Raw genomic sequence first — 18,657 nt, forward strand, 5'->3', positions numbered from 1 at the left:
CTGTAGATAAATTGTTCCATCATGGAATAACTTGGGGAGATGACCCCAGTTTTCCAAAAACAGGAATGGAAGGGAGAGACTGAAGGCCTTTGTGGAAAGAGTTATCAGCAAAAGTGCACCCCAATTTACAGCAATATCAGCACTGTGAGCACTGAGCATGCTTTCTTTCTGGAGAATGGGAAGCAAGAAGGATAGAGAGTCTTGGGTTCCAGAAGGGCACCATGGGCATGTCTACATAGAAAGAAAAGATTTGGGCTCGTGGGGCTCAGGCTGGAAAGCTGTTTCATAGCTGTGTAGACTTCTGGACTCAGGATGGAGCCTAAGCTCTGGGACCCTCCCAATGGCTACTTTACATAAAAGTTTTCTTACTTTTAAAATAGGTGTTCAGACACCCTGCAGCAGACAGTCAACCCAATCAAGTTTCAGAAAAGAAGCCCAAATAAGTGAAAATTTGTCAGCCAGATTCACTCCTCCCGAGTGAAGGCAAAACAGCATGGGCAGTTACAAAACAGACACACTCACCATCAAAGGGCATGTATTCTATGAACCGTACATCGAGGGGCTGGTTCTTCGTGAGCGCCACAAAGTCCAACAGTTCATCCTCATTGAGGCCTCTCATCACTACACAGTTCACCTGGAGGGAAAGAAGTAACCTGAAACCATTGTGTGGAGAGCCTGATGCTCGCACCTTACATATACAACCTTTCAGGCTCAGAATTAAAAATGTCTGAGACACTTATGCAAGGTGAAGAGGTGGGACCCCCCTTACATCCTGGAAAGGCCATTCAATGCTACTGGAAAATTTCTTTAATATTTACCAAAATTGCCAACCACTGAATGGGGAAAAAAAAGCCAAAACCCGAAGTATCAAGTCACAGTAAAACACGGGTTCGAGGATATTACACACCAAATGATCTTACCTTAACAGGATTGTACCCAAGTTCAATGGCTTTACGGATTCCTTCCATTACTTTATGAAAGCCTAAAATGTAAGAAGAATTAAGTCTTTTTTATATATAAAGTCAGTAAGTATTAGACAAAAAGATGGCAGAGACAAAAACAGCTTGGTCCAGTATATGGGACTGGAGTCAAAAGACTTTGGTTCTGTTTCCAACTCTGTTGCAGACTTAGTGTGATCTTGGGCAAGTCACTTCAGGCTAGATTTCGGAAGGTGTTTGGGTGCCAAAAAATGCAGGGGTGTGCTTAGTGGCTTTTGGAAATCCCCTTGAGCACCCCTGCATTTTTGGGCACCCAAACACCTTCAAAAATCTGGCCCTTACCTTCTGTGTGCTTCAGCTTTGCCCATCACAACCCCCGGTGTCACCGAAGTGGGTGATGATCTATAAAAGGTGCTTTCAGATCTAAGGAAGAAAAAAAAAAAAAAAACCAAAAAAACCCTCAACACACTAAATAATTAAGTGTCGTTTTTAAAAGTGGCCATCAGGACAGGTGTCTGTTGCATTTTGGCCTCTGCTAAGATTGCAGAACATCACTTTCTGTAAGTGGAGCTTTCTGCAACAAGCTGTTAAATGAATCAAGAAATGGACAAAAATGCCAAAATTCCCGACTCGGCCTTCACCACAGATTTATATCTGTTCCTGAAAAAGCAAATGGCTTCGACTTTGGTTTTAAGGTTACAGGCAACTTTTCATGGCACTCATTTTATGAGCAATTTGCCATGTCAGTTTAATGGGCACATTGAAAGAGAGCTTTCAGGAAACCAGTTCAGCTTGGCCTTTGACTTTCCTGAACGGATGAGACAAGAATCAACAATTGCAGCAACTGCAGTAAGAGAAGTGCTTTGCCCCACCCTCTCATATCGCATCTCCACCCTTCTCCAGACAGTGAATCCACTCAATACTAATTCTTCCTAATTGCCCAGCAGGTAGACAATTTCATGATTCCAAGGGCCTTTGAGAAATCAGAACTCCCTTCCCATTCTCCCCACAACCTCCCCTTCACCCCCCAAGTGATCATCTGGTTTCTTTGTTAAAATGAGGAAGAGAAATAGCGGCAGAAAGTTGTTCCCTGCTGTGAACAGTGATCACGGTGTGAATCCTTGTCAGTCTAGTTCCTAGGGGACACATGTTGACATCAAAACCAGTCATCAGAATTAGCACCAAGAGTCGCTCCCCATGCCTATTGGCAGTCTAGCCAGAGGTGCCAGAGCGAGCCACGGAGACTAAGCTCCTCTTCTCAGAGCAGCGGTCCCACAAGAGAGAGGCTCCTACATGCTAAATATTGTAAGCTCTTTGGGGCAAGGACTTCTTTTTTTGTTCTGGGTTTGTACAATGCTCAGGACAATGGCATCCTGGTCTGTGACTGGGGCTCCTAGGAGCTACAATAAAAACCACCACCACCACCACCACAGGGGTAGCGCACATGGGAAGTTTGTACTGCCACTGCCTGTGCTGTTCCCTTACCGGGATGAATGGAATGTTCTTGTCCGATTCATATTTGTTGTACTTTCCGCTACCTATTGTCTGTTCTCTTGTCTGAGTTCATTACGGCCTTCTGGGTTGGGAAATGCCCAGCACCCAATGGATGATACTGGAAATAAGCAAGTGCCTCTCAGTCTCCAGGGCTGCACATACAGTCCCTTTCTCCAGTACTAAATAAAAAAAATTCCACGAACGAGGTCAGGATGAACGGGGACTGGGAGCTTCAACCTATCTGCTCTTTGCCTGGTTCAGAGCGGGCACATCAAACACGGGTGCATGGAGGGAAGCAGAGAATGCCAGTCCCACCAATCTTTTCTGACCAACAGCTATAGCTCCTTTAATGCCAGCCCTGCAAAATAGAAGGATTAAAGTGGGATGGAGGGGTGAAGAGCACAGGGCTAATAAACGAAAGAACTGATGCAAACATCAGCTGCTTGAATTCAAAACTTATTTGCTTTTTCCTCCTCCCAAGAGTGTTTGCTTTGCTGGAACCTAGGACGCCTGTGACATCAACGGTGGGTTTTATTCTCATTAAGCGAGCTGCAGACTAAACATGGCAGGGGAGATCATAACGCGCTGCTGTAAACATACGCAAAGTCACGAACAGGACTGGGGAGCCCAGCAACAGCTAGGAAGGACTGAAAGGAGAGGGGAGAGTTGGACTTTCGCCTTGCCAAAAGGTGAGCCTTAATTCCACCCAAAAGCCAGTAATCAAAACACAGACCCAAGCAGCAGATCACACACACCATGCACGCACGAGTCCATGCACGCTTGGGCTCAGCATTGTAGGGATGATCTGAAGAGGGTTACAGTTTCTGATGCACAGACCGCTGTATTTCCAAATTCCTCCTCTGATTCCCAGCCACACATACTCAGCCCCTCAGACTCTCTGAGGTAGGGTTCTATCCAGGCAAATACCTGGTGCTCACAACTCCTTTGGAATGATCTCCACCAGGATTCCACCTCCCACATTTCATCCATGTGGGAGAAGTGGTTTGAAGCCACAGGTTCAATGGTGTGACTGTGGGAGACAGTTACCTCATCGCCTTCAGGGATGATTTGAAAAAGGGAGGCAGGTTGTAAACTCATTTAGACCATCACGGTCAAAGGGCAAGTATTCTTCACTGGCTCATTCCATAGGATGTGGAGAGTAGGAAGGTGTTGAGACATCATGTTCCTCTAGTGCATTTTCATGCATCTAAGTTACTTCAGTAACTGGGGACACATAAGTAACCAAGCATCTCACAATCTTTAGTGCATTTGCCCTTAATATCTTTGTGAAGTAGGGGATGTACTGTTATCTCCATGGTACAGAAAGGGAACTGAAGGCACACGGAGACTCAGGCCCAGATCCTCAGAAGGTATTTCAGTGCCTAATTCATACTGAAATCAAAGGGAGTTGGTGCCTAAATACCTTTGAAGATCTGGGCCTAAATGACTTTCCCAAGGTCACAGAGGAAATTTACTGCAGAACAGGGAATTGAACCCAAGTCAACATCCCAACCTCTGGAGCATCCTTCCTCCCTAACATACAAGTTTATTCCTCAGACTCCAACATGGCAACTGTAAAAGTTTCCAGGCAGCAAGATTACTAAGCCTTGGAAAAACCTCTGAGCCTGCACAACCCACCCTCTCTGGCTATCCCCTCAAAATAAGCCCTAAAGTGTCTACTCCACTGTGCTTTCATATTCTAACTCCGCCCATCCCTATGGTGAACTCTTCCATTCACTATAAAACTTGATTTAAAGCCAGGCAAAAGTACTTTAGTTTCATCCATTAAAAAAAATAAAATAAAATAACGCCCACGCCTCCCACACTTTTGGAGTTATTGTTTTCACCTGATTTCTCCTTCACCTAAAGTCTTAGGAAACAAGTAACTTCCCTTTCTATAAACTTTATTGAAAGCCCTGGGCATTTCCCCATCTGTCCCCTGCAGGTGTGGGCCCAGCAGCACTCTCCAGATTCCCTCTCTGTAGTTAGAAGAACATTTTTAAAGAACATGTATAATTACTCCTTTCCCTCAACTAATTTTAGTGAGATGCAGTTTATAAGCAGCACATTCCTCGTGACTTCCAATCAGATATCCAGAGCTGCTGCCATGTAATTCAGGAAGCTGCAGGGTCAGGTTTGTCCCTTAAATAGCAGAGAAGAAGCACATTGCCAACAAGTGCCTGAAACTGGCTAGTCTTTAAGTGCAGGGAGCGACAAGCAAAGAGCAGATAGGACTCCCAATTGTGCCCTGGTACACCCAGGTATTTTCCTGTACTACCTACCATGAGGCAACCACACCAAAGCCATTCCCAAGATGAGAAAGTTAGAGAGACAATGTTCATTGGTGTCAGAACTGTATCTGAGCACAGTGAATTTCCTCATCATGTATCCAGAAAGTGCGCACGAGGGCAAGAGAGACCTCATTTCCTCACCTGTCACAGTCACAGATCTTGCCACACTCTGTGGTTAGTCTGGTTAGGGAACACAGGAACCTTGGCTCGACGACCAAGTGCTTGGTATGCTACAGTTACCTTTCTGCAGCCTTGCAGAGTTTAAATAGCTTGTTCTCAATTTTACTGATGCTGCAGCACCATCTAGTGGCTATGGGGCGGCATCACCTCTAAGCTAGCATTCCATGTAGGTTCACAGACAATGAGGGTTTATTTTTTCCCATTCAAAAATATAAGGGTGTGAAGCTAGATTTTCCCCAACATGAAATTCAGCAAAACCTGAAAATCTGGGATGAACTTCACGTTAAGCTTTCGAGTTCATTTAAAAAGAACTTTTAACATAGCACCACCATCACATTTTGTTGTTGTCCTAGGTCTCTGAAATTTACATTTGGATTCACTGGCTAGAAAACAAGTTATACAACCCATACCCCTCATCAGCGACCTCAGGCTCTGTTTATCCACATGGAAAAATACAGGATGGACAGCAATACTAGCTACACACATAGACAACCAACACAGAATCACAGAAATGTAGGACCGGAAGGGACCTGGATAGGTCATCTATTCAGTCCCCTTCACGGAGGCAGGACTAAGTATGGTCTACACCATCCCCAACAGGTGTTGGTCTAACCTGTGTTTAAAAACCATCCAGGATGGAGATTCCTCAACCTCCTCATGTAATTTGTGCTTAGCTACCTTACAGTTAGGAAGTTTTTTGTAACGTGTAACCTAAATCTTCCTTGCTGCAATTTAAGCCCATTGCTTCTTGTCCTGTCCTCTGTGGATAAGGAGAATAATTTATTACCTTCCTCTTTACAACAACCTTCTCCATACTTGAAGACTGTCATAATGTCCCCCCTCAGTCTGCTCTTCTCCAGACTAAACAAACCCAGTTTTTTCAATCTTTCTTCATAGGTCATGTTTTCTAGACCTTTAATAATTTTTGTTGGTCTCCTCTGATTTTCTCCAATTTGTTCACATCTTCTTGAAGTGTGGTGCCCAGAACTGGACACAATACTCCAGCTGAGGCCTAATCAGTGCTGACTGGAAAAATTACTTCTGATGGTTTGCTTATAACACTCCTACTAATACATCCCAGAATGAGGTGGGCTTTTTTTTTTGTGGCAATAGTACTACATTTGTGACTCATATTTAGTTTGTGCTCTACTACAACCTCCAGAACCTTTTCTGCAGTACTCCTATCCATTTTGTATTTGTGCAATTGATTATGCCTTCCTAAGCGTACGTAGTTCTTTGCATTTGTCCTTATTGAATTTCATTCTATTTATTTCAGACCATTTCTCTAGTTTGTCAAGGTCATTTTGAATTCTAATACTATCTTCCACAGTGCTTCCAAATCCCACCCCTCTCCTTGACTGGTATTGTCCACAAACTTTATTAAGTCACTCTATGCCATTATCCAACTCATTTATTGAGACATTGAATAGAACCAAACCAGGGACAGATCCCTGCAGGGCCCCACTCGATATGCTCTCTTCCAGCTTCACTGTGAACCATGAATAGATAACTACTCCGAGCTTGGATCGCCATCCAGTTGTGCACTCACCTTATAGTAGGTTCATCCAAGCTACATTTCCCTAGTTTGCTTATGAGATGGTCATGTGAGACAATATCAATAGCATTAGGGCTGACCTACACTGGAAAATTGAATCGACCCAGCTATATTGCTCAGGGGTGTGAAAAATCCACAATCCTGAGGGACGTATTTAAGTCAACCTAAGTCCTTGTGTAGATAGCACTAGTTCAACAGAAGACTTCTTCCATCAACCTAGCTACCGCCTCTTTGGGAGGTGGATTACCTCTGGCGACAGGAGGGGTTCTCCTGTCAGTGTACGTACTGTCAAATGTAGACAAGCCCTTATTAAAGTTGAAATATATCTCATCTCCTGCTTCCCCCCATTCACAAGCCTTGTTACCCTGTCAAAGAAGAGTATTAGGGTGGTTTGACATGATTTGTTCTTGTCAAATCCATGTTGACTGTTACTTATAAGCTTATTCACTTCTAGCTGCTTACATACTGACTGTTTAATTATTTGCTCCATTAACTTTCCACATGTGGAAGTTAAGCTGGCTGGTCTATAATTCCCTTGGTTGTCCTTATTCCCCTTTTTTTAAAGATGGGTACACTAATTGCCCTTTTCTAGTCCTCTGGGATCTCTCCCATCCTTCAAGAGTTGTCAAATATAATAACTAATGGCTCAGAGATCTCTTCAGCCAGTTCTTGAAGTATTGTAGGATGTATTTCATCAGGGCCTGCTGACTTGAAGACATTTAACTTGTCTAAGTAATTCTTAACTTGTTCTTACCCTATTTTAGACTCAGAGCCTACCCTATTTACACTGATGTTCACTTTGCTAATTTGGTGAAAACAAACAAAAAAGGCATTTAACACTTTGGCCATTGCTGCATTTTCTGTTATTGTCTTTCCCCCTTCATTGGGTAACGGGCCTACTCTTGCTTCTAATGTTTTAGCAAAGTGTTTTCTTGTTACCCTTTATGTCCGTAGCTAGTTTAATCTCATTTTGGGCCTTGACCTTTCTAATTTTGTCCCTACATGCTTGTGTGTGTTTAAATATTTAACCTTCATAATTTGACCTAGTTTCCACTTTTTGTATTACTTTTTTTTTTTTTAAATAGAGTTTCAGGTCATTTAAGATCTCCTTGTTAAGTCAAGGTGGTCTCTTACCATACTTCCTATCTTTCCTCTACAATGGGATACTTTGCTCTTGTGCCCTTAGTAATGTCTCTTTAAACATGCCTCAACCACAACCAGGAGAGACCACTTCTACTGGTGACATTAAGTTTCAGTCTCCGTGGCCTATTTAGTCCTTGGCTTCTCTGCTGGAAATGCCAACAGGGTTCCAAATAGCGCCAATACTGAAGCTGATTTCAATGCGATACTTGTCCACTAGGAAGTGGACTGAACCACTAACTCATTTCACAGGCCATCAGGACTTATCTGAAGGAATTAATAAAAGCAATACTGGAAACCACCTGGAGACATTTTAAAATGCTTGCATAAGACACGAGATTGCCCATTTGATGGGTCCTTAATGCAGGATTCATTATAGGAAGTGAATGGAAGCACTCGTACTCCAAGCCAATCAAATGTTTACAGGATTTAAGAACAAATGTCTGTATAAGAAGCAGAGCTGGTGAATAGCAGACAAATCATGAACCAACCTGGTATGCAGTGAACATATTCAGTATTCATTATCATCCAGTAGTTGGGATCATAGATTCTGAACCCAGGAGTCACAAATGGGTTTCAGTAACTTGTGACCATATTCTTTTTCTTTATGGTTAGATGGGCAGGGGGAAGGGGTTGTCACAAAATACTTGTGTCAGTTGCAACGGGAGGTTATGGCAAGGAACAGGATGACAACCACTAATCTGGATGAATCATTTTCAGTTTTTGTGGATGGGAGGGAAAAAATCTGGCAGCCGTTCATGCCTTTGACACTTAATAACAGTGGGCAAATGGTTTCAGGGTATTGTTTCTGTTCCTGGATGAAAATGATGAACAGGAGAACAGAGTAGAGCTGAGAATTGATAAATGTAATTATGAGACCTCCTAACAAGCTATTCACAAGTGTTCTTTATTCCACCCGTTCTCATGAAAAGTGGTTTTGCCTATGAAAGAAGGTTGAGAAGAAGGGAAAATAGCCAGCTGTTAAACTCAAGCCAAGTTTAGATATTTCAGGTTGGTCTTAAGGAAGGGAATTTCACTTCTCTCCCAATATAAAAGTTTGAAAGAGACTAGCGAACAGGGATATAAAAATAAAAAAGATGGGCAATTTTACCCTATACCAGTGAGACGTTATTTGAATTTCTGTACCTTTCCTCCGGACGATGAACTCAAATTTGGCTGGAACCAGAGTATCCAAGCTGATGTTAATGGCATCCAGCCCAGCCTCCTTCAGCCGTGGCAGCAGCCTGGCTAAGTTGATGCCATTGGTTGTGATAGCAATGGTTTGTAGCCCTTCTAACTTGTACAGCTGAGCTAGGAAACAAAAGGGAAAAAGAGAGGGTTTAATGGCCAGAGTTCAACCATAAGATGCACAGGAACCTGTAGAAAACATTCTAGATAAGTGGTTCTCAACTAGGGGTACACGTGCCCTGGGGTGTATATATAGAGGGTACATCAACTCATCTAGATATTTGCCTAGTTTTACAACAGGCTACATAAAACGCACAGGAGAAGTCAGTGCAAACTAAACTTCCATACAGACAATGACTTGTTTATACTGTTTTATATACTGTACATTGAAAAGTACAATATTTATTTTCCAATTGATTTATCTTATAATTGCCTGGTAAAAATGAGAAAGTAAGCTATTTTTTCAGTTAATGTGCTGTGACACTTTTGTATTTTTATGGTTGACTTTGTAAGCAAGTAGTTTTTAAGTGAGGTGAAATTTGGGGGCACGCAAAACAAGTCAGACCCCTGAAAGGGTACAATAGTTTGAAAAGGTTGAGAACCACTGTTCTAGATCACTAGGGAAAGGAACATGCACAATGCTGGGGAGAAGAAAATTATTTTCACATGAATGTGGCTGAGAGCTTAAATCCCTCCATCCGCCAAGACCATTCACCCAATTACTTACCAATTCACTGCAGGAGATGGGGAGCTCATCCCTTACCAAATGGGTAGTGCTGACAACCGGCACGCATTTCTATGCCATATTCTCTTTGGAGCTGCACTTACTAGATTAATAGAGTACAGCACAAAGCCAGCTTCAAATGGTATTAAAGAAGCTAAAATGTGGCAAACAGCAGCGCTTCCAATACTTCATCAGAATGCTCTGGATATAGATTAATTTTGCTTTATACTTATTAGAGCAAATGAGTGCTTTAATACTGAAGGAAACTCTATGGACTCATTTCACCTGGCCTGTCTCCCAACCGTCCAGCTCTGAAAGCTGAATTCCAGTGCTAATGGGTCAGTCATTAACCATTACTTTCTTGGGGCCCCCAACTGGATCCAGATGCTGAACTACTTGCACTTATATAGCACCTTTAATCCTAAAGGCTTTACACACCATAGCATATTATGTATCATTCACTGAAAATTGCTTCACCCACCACTGAAATGCAATCACCTCTCTGGGGAGAAAGTGGCAGCTACTTTAACAGCTCAAAGCAACATTACACAAGCAACCTAAGATAGCTAGCAAAGAATGCTGTAGTCACCAAAAACTGTACAGGGAATTTAAGGAGCCAGAAAGACACTCTGGAGGTAAGCTTAAAAGGCTGAAATCTTCAAAGTTAGTCATCAGTATTAATACAAGCATTACCAGCCTAAATGATTAACTAGTGCTAATGCAAGGCCCACAAGGGCACAGCTATTAAAAAACACAAAAGAGGAAAGATTAGATAAACATCATAAAGTTCAAACCTCAGGAACAGCAGGATCCCTAAATATGAAATACTTGCAGGGTCCTGAGATGTAATTAGTCTCCAGTGCAGATCTACAGAGTTCCAACATCACCATCATCTGAGTTTCATTATATAGGATACTATATAGCGTAATATACGCTATATATAGTCTATAGGGTAGATCAAAGGATCAAGTGTAAAAAGGCTGCCAACTTGGAGGAGGAAAAGGAGGCGTGAATTCCAAGTGCCGCTAGCCAGAAAATTGTAGAGCACTACCCATTGCCTCACTTTATGAGTTATAGTATCCAATCTGTGTGAAAGGGTGTTGCTGCCCCTCAACCTGAATGTTATGAGGCTTTTCCCAAACCTGGCAACCTTGTGACCACCGATGGGGCTCGCATGACACTGAAACCAGCCTGAGGCATCTGCAGAGCTGAGTTATGCGCAGAAGGTTGTTACTGGTAATTTGGCAGCAAACTTAACTATGAAATTAAAAATTGAACTCCCTTAATTACTTCCATTTCTTCTTTTTCTTTCCTTAGAGTTCCTTTCACTCCCTCCCCCTTCCTTTACTGTGGTTTTTTTTTTTTTTTTTTTTTCCAAATCCTTGTGGTGTGTTTAGAGTTTGTTTGAAACACTAGAACCATTTTACGGTGAAGTCATCTCCTTTCCTGCACAGAGAAAGGTAACTTCTCTGCTTAGCAAGGCTAACTGGGATTGCAACCTGAAAATGGTGATGCACTGAAATCACTTGGGATTTCCATTGTTTCACTACAACCCAGTTCGCAGTGTGTAGATTCCACAGTATTTAAGTTACATTGTTTTGATTAATAAAAACCTCTCCAAAAACACCCTTCTCTCATCTCCTTAAAGTTCAGTTCTGCTATAAGAAGTGACTGTGTAAAAGTGGTACCTCATTCAGTAGATTTAATCTGCTCTGGCTGTGTCTACATTCTACGCTTTCTGGGACGGAGCATGGACAGAGTATGGGCATTTTTATCTCCATGGCATCTAACTCTGCTTGGAGCAGTTCTACAAAAAGCACAGTAATAAAAGAACAGATGGCCACCAGATTCCCAAATACTCTAGTACTCCCACCACTGCTACCTCCAATGGAGCTACGCCATCAGTGTTCCTCAACTTGCTTACTGTCGACAAGACCTGTCTGTATTCCAATAGGCAGATGTGTATTTATATTGCAAGAATAAATGGTTACCTACTTTATATGTCTCTTAGCTCCAGGAGTGAGCACCAGATTCTATTTTGGTTCCTCATCGAGCTAGCATGCTAAGTGGAACATAGCCATGGTAATGCAAGTGGCAGGTGGGGCTAGCCAGCTTGAGTATGTACCTAGTATCTCTGATGGGCACGTACTCGAGGCTATTAGCTTTTCCCGTCCCTTGCGATGCTGCAGCCACGTTCTATTTTCAGTACGTTAGCTCAATGAGAGCTAGTGTAAGTTTGTCTCATTGAGCTGGAAATAAATACCTCCAAGTTGAGCTACAGACACTCTCAGAGAGGCTTGTGAAGGTATTTGGGGCCGGGGCTGTGGCTTAGAAGACATGTACCCAGTACCGTGAGTGTAGGAAGCAGAGGGGCAATAGTGATGTTCACTAAGAACCAACTTCCTATTCACTTTCCTTTCCTGGTATCTCAAACCTTCCCCATAGAGCAGGAATGAGCTACCAGAGAAAGGGTTGCCAGCAGTCGTGGGAGAAGCACTAGCTAGCAGCACAATCCATTTGGGATGATTTAGTTGGGGTTGGTCCTGCTTTGAGAAGGGGGTTGGACTAGCTGACATCCTGAGGTCCCTTCCAACCCTAATCTTCTATAATTTGCCAGTAGGGGAACCGGCTGAGCCAGCAGTCTGGAAGAAGGTACATCAGTGTAACTGCTTTTCTTGCCCATCAGCTGTCCTCAGAACACAAATCAACCACCAAGCTTCCAACTACAGAAAAACAACAGAAGCCACTACAGACATCACTGCTGGAAAGGTGTAGTACGTACAGGTTTAACCCGAGTCTAATCAGACTCTCATGCTGCAGCCTGAAACGGATGGATTCCAGCACTAAGCTATTATGGCACCAACTGAATTTAGCCAATTAGGGCAGAATGTGGTTCTTATCAGTGCCTCTTTCCTTGTGTAACAGATACACAACTAGACAATTCACTGGAAACTAATGGAGGGCACAATCTTGCAAAAAGTAGTAAACAGACTGGATAACACCCAGCAATCAGACATTAGAGATGGAGAACTAATACTTAGGGTCTGCAGGTATTCACCAGGACCAGCCACTATCCTTGCTTGCTTGTGGATTTGTGCTAGCTAAGCAGTGAAACATTTGCAGCTAACTTGTGTCATGCTGCACTGTTTGACCACTAAACTCAGTTGAGATTAGAGAGAGATTTCATAACACAGTCATGAAGCATTCTGCTGGATTAAGGCTGTTTTTATGCCTGCCGTAATCACTTCAGCAAAAATAATCAGTAGCTAAATACATACAAATAAAGGCAAAAGGCAAAATGACCACATGGAATGGGTGGGGGAGGGGGAAAAAAGATCTGATTACCTAACTCAATAGTCTGAGGTGAGAGTGCAGCCTTTAGCATTAAGTAAATAAGACAACCACTTTTACATGTGTTGCCCCTTCATGGCCAGAACATTCTCTCTAAAAAGGGCAGTTTCATACATACTCTTTCAATGGCTCCCTTCTCATATTCACTCCTGTTTACAAGTCAAAAGGTGCTATTTCCTAGCAAAACTCAACCCAGTATCTAAAGATAGTAAACAAAACTGTGTTTGATAGAAGTCTAGGGAGTCCTGCCTGACCTAGGGAAGACAGGCTCTATATCCCATTACCAGTCACTTCAGGAACTCGTGCCGAGAGCAGACAAAATGACACGATATAGCCTGAAGTAAGTAGTACTTGCTGACTCATGGTGAGTGCGAGTTTCTAAAATAATCTGAAGAGCTGCATCAGGCATGTGGATAAATAAAAGATTAAAAAACCTAGTTTCCCACACTAGTTTCAAGCCACATTAGTGCAATGGGAAGGGAAAAAAAAGTTCAGACCCAGAGTCTTAACAGAATGCGGTACTAACTATTCCTCTATGCTTTATAGACTTCAAGGGTTTTATTATTAGCAGATATATTACACTTTATGTACAGAGAATATTTATTCAGCGAAAACTAAGCTAAATTCAGAGCATCAATATCGCCAACACCCTAGGCACTTCACGCTGGTTAAGAAAAGCTTCTCAGGGAGGTGAGTCACATCTAAGACTTGGGAGGTGCTTTAATATAGAGCAAAACACAAAAAGGGTTTAAAAACCCAAATAATTAAGAGTGTTTTCAGAGGCTAAGTTAAGAAATAATGTAAATATTTCCCTGCAATGCTGGAAACAAAACAGCATTGCATTAAACACATGAAATCCAAAAAGTGAATTAACTAGCGAGAGGAAGAGAAATGGACTAAATTAGTTTCACTGTCCAGTTTGAAAGAAAACACCATCAAAGATTAAACATATATTATTAAAATAGCAAAATTCAGAAATGTAATTCATATCTAACAGGCAAGGATATATTACAAATAGCCATCTTGCAAAGGTCACTTTAAAATAATTCCAAGTCTATGTCTGCAGGACATGATTGATTCTTCAGTTAAATGGGCAATAATTGGAATTTAAACTCCCCTAAAGACAGACATTTATCTAGTACAAGTCACTGGTGGTTTTACACAGTTTTGTTCTATTACATTCAGATTATTGGTGGGTTTTGATTTCTAATCAGACTGGAGTTATGTGAAGAGTGCTCCTCTAATCAGCTAAACATTTATTTGTTTAATGAAATTAATAACAAGACTACAAATTAGGAGTTTATTCATTAACTAACTGACTACAAGGCTTTCCCACGTCTAAAGACTTCAAGAAGAGAAGTTATTTTCCTGCTCCACTGAACAGTTAAACTGCTTTCAAACAAACCGTGTCACAGCACATGATGCTACTTAGAGGAAAATGCAGACTGGTGGTAAGGTGCACATCATTTAGAAGCAGCACCAAACAGTAACATTTCCAAGTAAATCTACAGCAGGGGAAGTTTATGCACCCAGAATTTAGTATTGCTGAGGTAGAATGCCTGCAGCATCTGCACCCCGGAGATAGTTTTAGTGATAAAGGTTTTATCACAAGGTCATGAAAACATACATACTTGCTAAATTATGATGTACATTTCAAATTATTAATACAAACAGCCTTATAAACATCACTAAAACCTGCCCAGACTAAATGCATTATTTCTATAAACACCAAGGTATTTCAAAGAGGAAAAGGCTATTAAAAAACTCAAAGAAACAGCAAAATAAGAAGTGAGTAGACTAAACATGAGGCATTAACAAAATATGTGATAATGCCAGGGTTGCTATTACATTTTTTATCTCCTCCTGTTTCCTAAAATCGTGCAGAACTCACTTGCGAGTAACACAGCCATCTCCGATTCACGGCAATGAAGATTTTGTAGGCCCAATACCATAATTTCTCTCGACTAACCACACATTTATTTGGCTCTCTTTAAGCTACAGTAAAACTAGCTGACTGCTCAATACATTTAGCAAAGTACTTGCAGCTCCCACTTTGAGGCAAGTGACATACTGAATACAGGAATTCTCTAGGACTCAGAAAATTTTCTGAAGAGTTACATCAAAGCAGAACTATTGAACGTGGCCAACTCCTTCCTGAACTTCAGCCATAGTTTTGTGCCAATTGATCACAATGATCCTCCTCTCACCTTCCCCTTCAACACAATGTTTGCTTCACTGAATCCTGCCTTCCATTCAAAGACTAGGGAGTGCAAACAAGCTTCAGCTGAAAACTGAAACTCCTCTAAGTGATGCACTGCCAAGACAGAATATCCTAGCCAGACAGGTCTAGTTACTTGGGAACAAAACCAGACTTTCTTTGGTTGGTTTTTTTCACTCCCCACAGTTAGCACTCTCATTTTACTAGAAAAGAGAATCCATCCCAGAAGCAGAGGCTGCTCTAGCTATAGGCCTATCGGTGGCAGATTACTGGAAGAAGTGGTGTGAACTCAGAGCGCTTGAACTGCCCCATATAGACCCTGCTGGTGCAAACTATGTTGATATAGTCTATTTGGATCAGGCAAGCTGCTGGGCAGCCTTGCTTGGAGAGGCCTGTGTGCATGTGCACTTAAACAGGAGTGCCACATCTGATGGTGGGAAGCAGCAGAAGGGAGGAGCGTCCTTTATTATGGGCCAGGAAGGTAAGTGGTGGAGGTGGCTGGGCATCTGGTACCCACTCCTGACTAGGGCTTAGGTACCCAGGAGAGGAGGTGAGAGTGAACTGGGGTTGCCCCTGCCTCCTGCAGGCACCCACCTCCCACACATTCACCTTGCCTTCCCCAGGTACCCATTGTCCCCAAGCCTCCTGCCTTCTCCCACACACCTACCACCTAGCCTCCAGCTTCCCAAACTAGAGCCCCCAGTCCCTTGCTGGCTCCTCCCATTGCAAGGCCCAGGAGAAAGGGATCCTCTGGCTCTGATGGAATGTGCCTCAGCTGCTACCTCATTGGCCCCACAGTACAGGCTGTCTTCACCGGGGGTGGCATACTGAAGTTTTGCCTTGGGCGGCAGATTGCCTTGAGCTGCTTCTGCTCAGAAATGCAGAGTCACAAAATGGAGTATATCAACATTATGTACCACTGAGACCTGAAAAGGCCCCTTGGGCTATCCAGTCTGCTCCCTTCTCCCCCCCCCCCCCCCCTTCATCTGCAGGGCTATTTACTTCCCCATCCACATGTCTGTTCTCAAACTGCTGCCGTAATGGTGCCTCTGTCACTTCCCTTGGAACTCTGGAGAAAACACATCAGTGGACCCATCTTGCCTCTGTGAAAGCTCCCTTTATTGTTAATTGTTAATTTGGGACTGTGTCTTTATGTACCAGACACATGCATAGTAAATTACAGAATAGTCTAGAAGAAGAAAAAAGATGTGTATGTGCAGACCCCTGAATTCTCTAGATTTTCAACTCACTTTAGAAGAACAAGCCACACAAACATAAGGCCTAAGGCAGCAGTGAGTTAGTCCAACAGTAGTCACCTAACATCCAATACTATTAACACAGTGGCCCCAGTCTACCCGCTCCTCTCTGATACTAACCAAAATGATCACCCTGGTTCACAGATCAACTACAGCAGATGAAGTGCACAGGCAAAAAGCTAGAGTGCAAAACGCATTCTGAATCCACCCTCCACAGCAGCACGGACACTCTTACAGGATTACGCCACTGCAGTAATGGACACAGAATGAGCCTTCTACCCCTCTAAAATCAATGCTGCAGAATCAGGAGCGGCAGAGCTATTTTGCACAGCGGTCTGGCTAATCAAGCCAGACTGCATAGCCCAAATACCTGATTCAAGCACCAGCCACTGTGAAAAGCAGCCCGCATACTTTGCTGATAACACATTGGGCCACACTCGAAGAAAACTCCACTCAGACCAGACTATATTACCTACCCTGACTGAGTTTGGCCCCCTCACACAACAAACTTAAGAAGCCCTGAAAAATGTTAACACCACAACCTGTGAAATGCATCCACACACTGCCTGGCTGATAAAAGTCAGCAAGAAACAACTATGCCCAATCCTCAATAAGCCATCATCAGACCCTGAAGATCTCTCCAACTACCATCTGGTCCCCAGCCTCCCCTTTATAAGCAAAATAACTGAAGAAGCAGTAACCACCAAGCTCCAACCACACCACATCACATCGGCCAACATCCTGGATGCCACGGAATCAGAGCTCAGCACAGAGACCGCTCCATTGGCACTAAAGGACATTATGGCCATGGACACAAGACTTCTATGTTCACACCGCTGGACTTCTTTGCTGCTTTTGACACAGAGGGCCATGAAGTCCCACTAACTCAGCTGTATGATACAGTAGGAGTAGGTGGCCCAATACTACAGTAACTCCAATTATTCCTCTACAGCAGATAGGGTTGCAATAGGTAATTGCCCCTACTCTCCAAAGGCACTCATCTGCGGAGTCCCATGAGGATCCATACTATTCGTTCTTATCGTCAATATCTACATGAGTCCCCTGGGATTTAGTCAGACCCCCATGGGCTCAGCAGACAAATGGGTGCTGATTACATTCAACTACATATCTCATTCTCAAGTGATGCAACCAGTGCCACTAACAAGATGTCAAAATATCTTCGCGGGGGGGGAACAAAAACAAACAAACAAAAAAACCAGCTCTTGGATGAAGTGTAGCTGGCTCAGGTGGAATCGAGGCAAGACGGATGCAACACTGGTCAGAAAGGGGAAATGCACTGAAGAACTAGCAGAGGCATGGTCTCCACCTTCTATTGAAGGCATACAGTTCCCATTTGTCAGATAGGAACAAAGCCTCAGGCCCTGCTTGACTCCTCAATATGCTGGGATGACCAGTTAGCGCCAGTACTAAAAAAGGGCCTTCTTTCACCTGCAGCTTGCTAAGAAACTTCTTCCCTTCCTCCTGGAGGAGAACCTGCCCACAGCGACTCATGCATTTGTCACCTCCAGGCTGTACTGCTGTAAGTCACTGTATCTGAAACTGAATGCGAAGACAACGCACAGGATTCAGCTGGTACAGGATGGAACATGGAAAAAGCCCCATCATTTGGGACATTTAAAAACAGAACTGTGCAAAGCACAGGAAGTTTGCTGCATGGAACAGGCCTGCATTGCATGCATTTGGTAAGATGCATGGGGAGATGGTGACTGCAAAAGAAAAGGACAATTTGTGAACGTTTGAGTACATGTACAGGGTTCTCAGATCATGGTAAGGAATATCCCCTCAGAACGTAGCTCGCATGCCATGTTGCTCAATTTGATTAGGCTGAGACGTCTAAGAATCCCCACAAATCATACAGCACAAAGGAGGATAAAGCCAGACCAGGAACTTACCCACAATATCGACCACGTCAGGCCGGATGAGTGGTTCTCCACCTGTCAGTCGGATCTTGTCTACACCTTCCTTCACAAAGAGCCTGGCAAGGGTGATTATCTCCTGGGTAGTGAGCAGCTCTGATTTAGGAGTCAGTTGAACTCCTTCCTCTGGCATACAGTACTGACCTGAAGGAACAATCAGGAAATACATGAGCAAATAAAAGTATCAGCAAAGAATCAGAGGCGAGGAACCAACACTGCACATGGTGGCACTTTGCATAGGAATTGCCTATAATCACCATTGCTCTGCCTTGCAGATGGCATGAACAGAGTCAAACTAGCAACCTACAGACAAGGCCGCTGGCTTAATCCCAAGAATTTGACACCCACTTTATAGGTCTCCAAATCATGTTTGCCATTTAAGTCT

At 43.1% G+C, this 18,657-nt stretch overlaps 1 protein-coding gene across 3 annotated transcripts in view; it reads right to left on the reverse strand.

Moving 5' to 3' along the window:
* MOCS1 (molybdenum cofactor synthesis 1) overlaps positions 1-18,657 on the reverse strand; it is a 54,365-nt gene that overhangs the window by 17,826 nt on the left and 17,882 nt on the right. For all 3 annotated transcript variants that reach the window (XM_067564779.1, XM_067564781.1, XM_067564780.1), the window contains 4 exons: positions 18,249-18,416; positions 8,745-8,909; positions 921-982; positions 523-634 (listed from right to left, as the gene is read on the reverse strand). In XM_067564779.1, the coding sequence (XP_067420880.1) occupies positions 523-634; positions 921-982; positions 8,745-8,909; positions 18,249-18,405 (496 nt within the window). In that variant the 5' untranslated portion in view covers positions 18,406-18,416. The remainder of the gene's footprint in view (positions 1-522; positions 635-920; positions 983-8,744; positions 8,910-18,248; positions 18,417-18,657) is intronic.

Source organism: Emydura macquarii, unplaced genomic scaffold (genome assembly GCF_026122565.2).
Source record: "Emydura macquarii macquarii isolate MOO-44397 ecotype Brisbane River unplaced genomic scaffold, CSIRO-AGI_Emac_v2 contig_2676, whole genome shotgun sequence".
Taxonomy (NCBI): domain Eukaryota; kingdom Metazoa; phylum Chordata; order Testudines; family Chelidae; genus Emydura; species Emydura macquarii.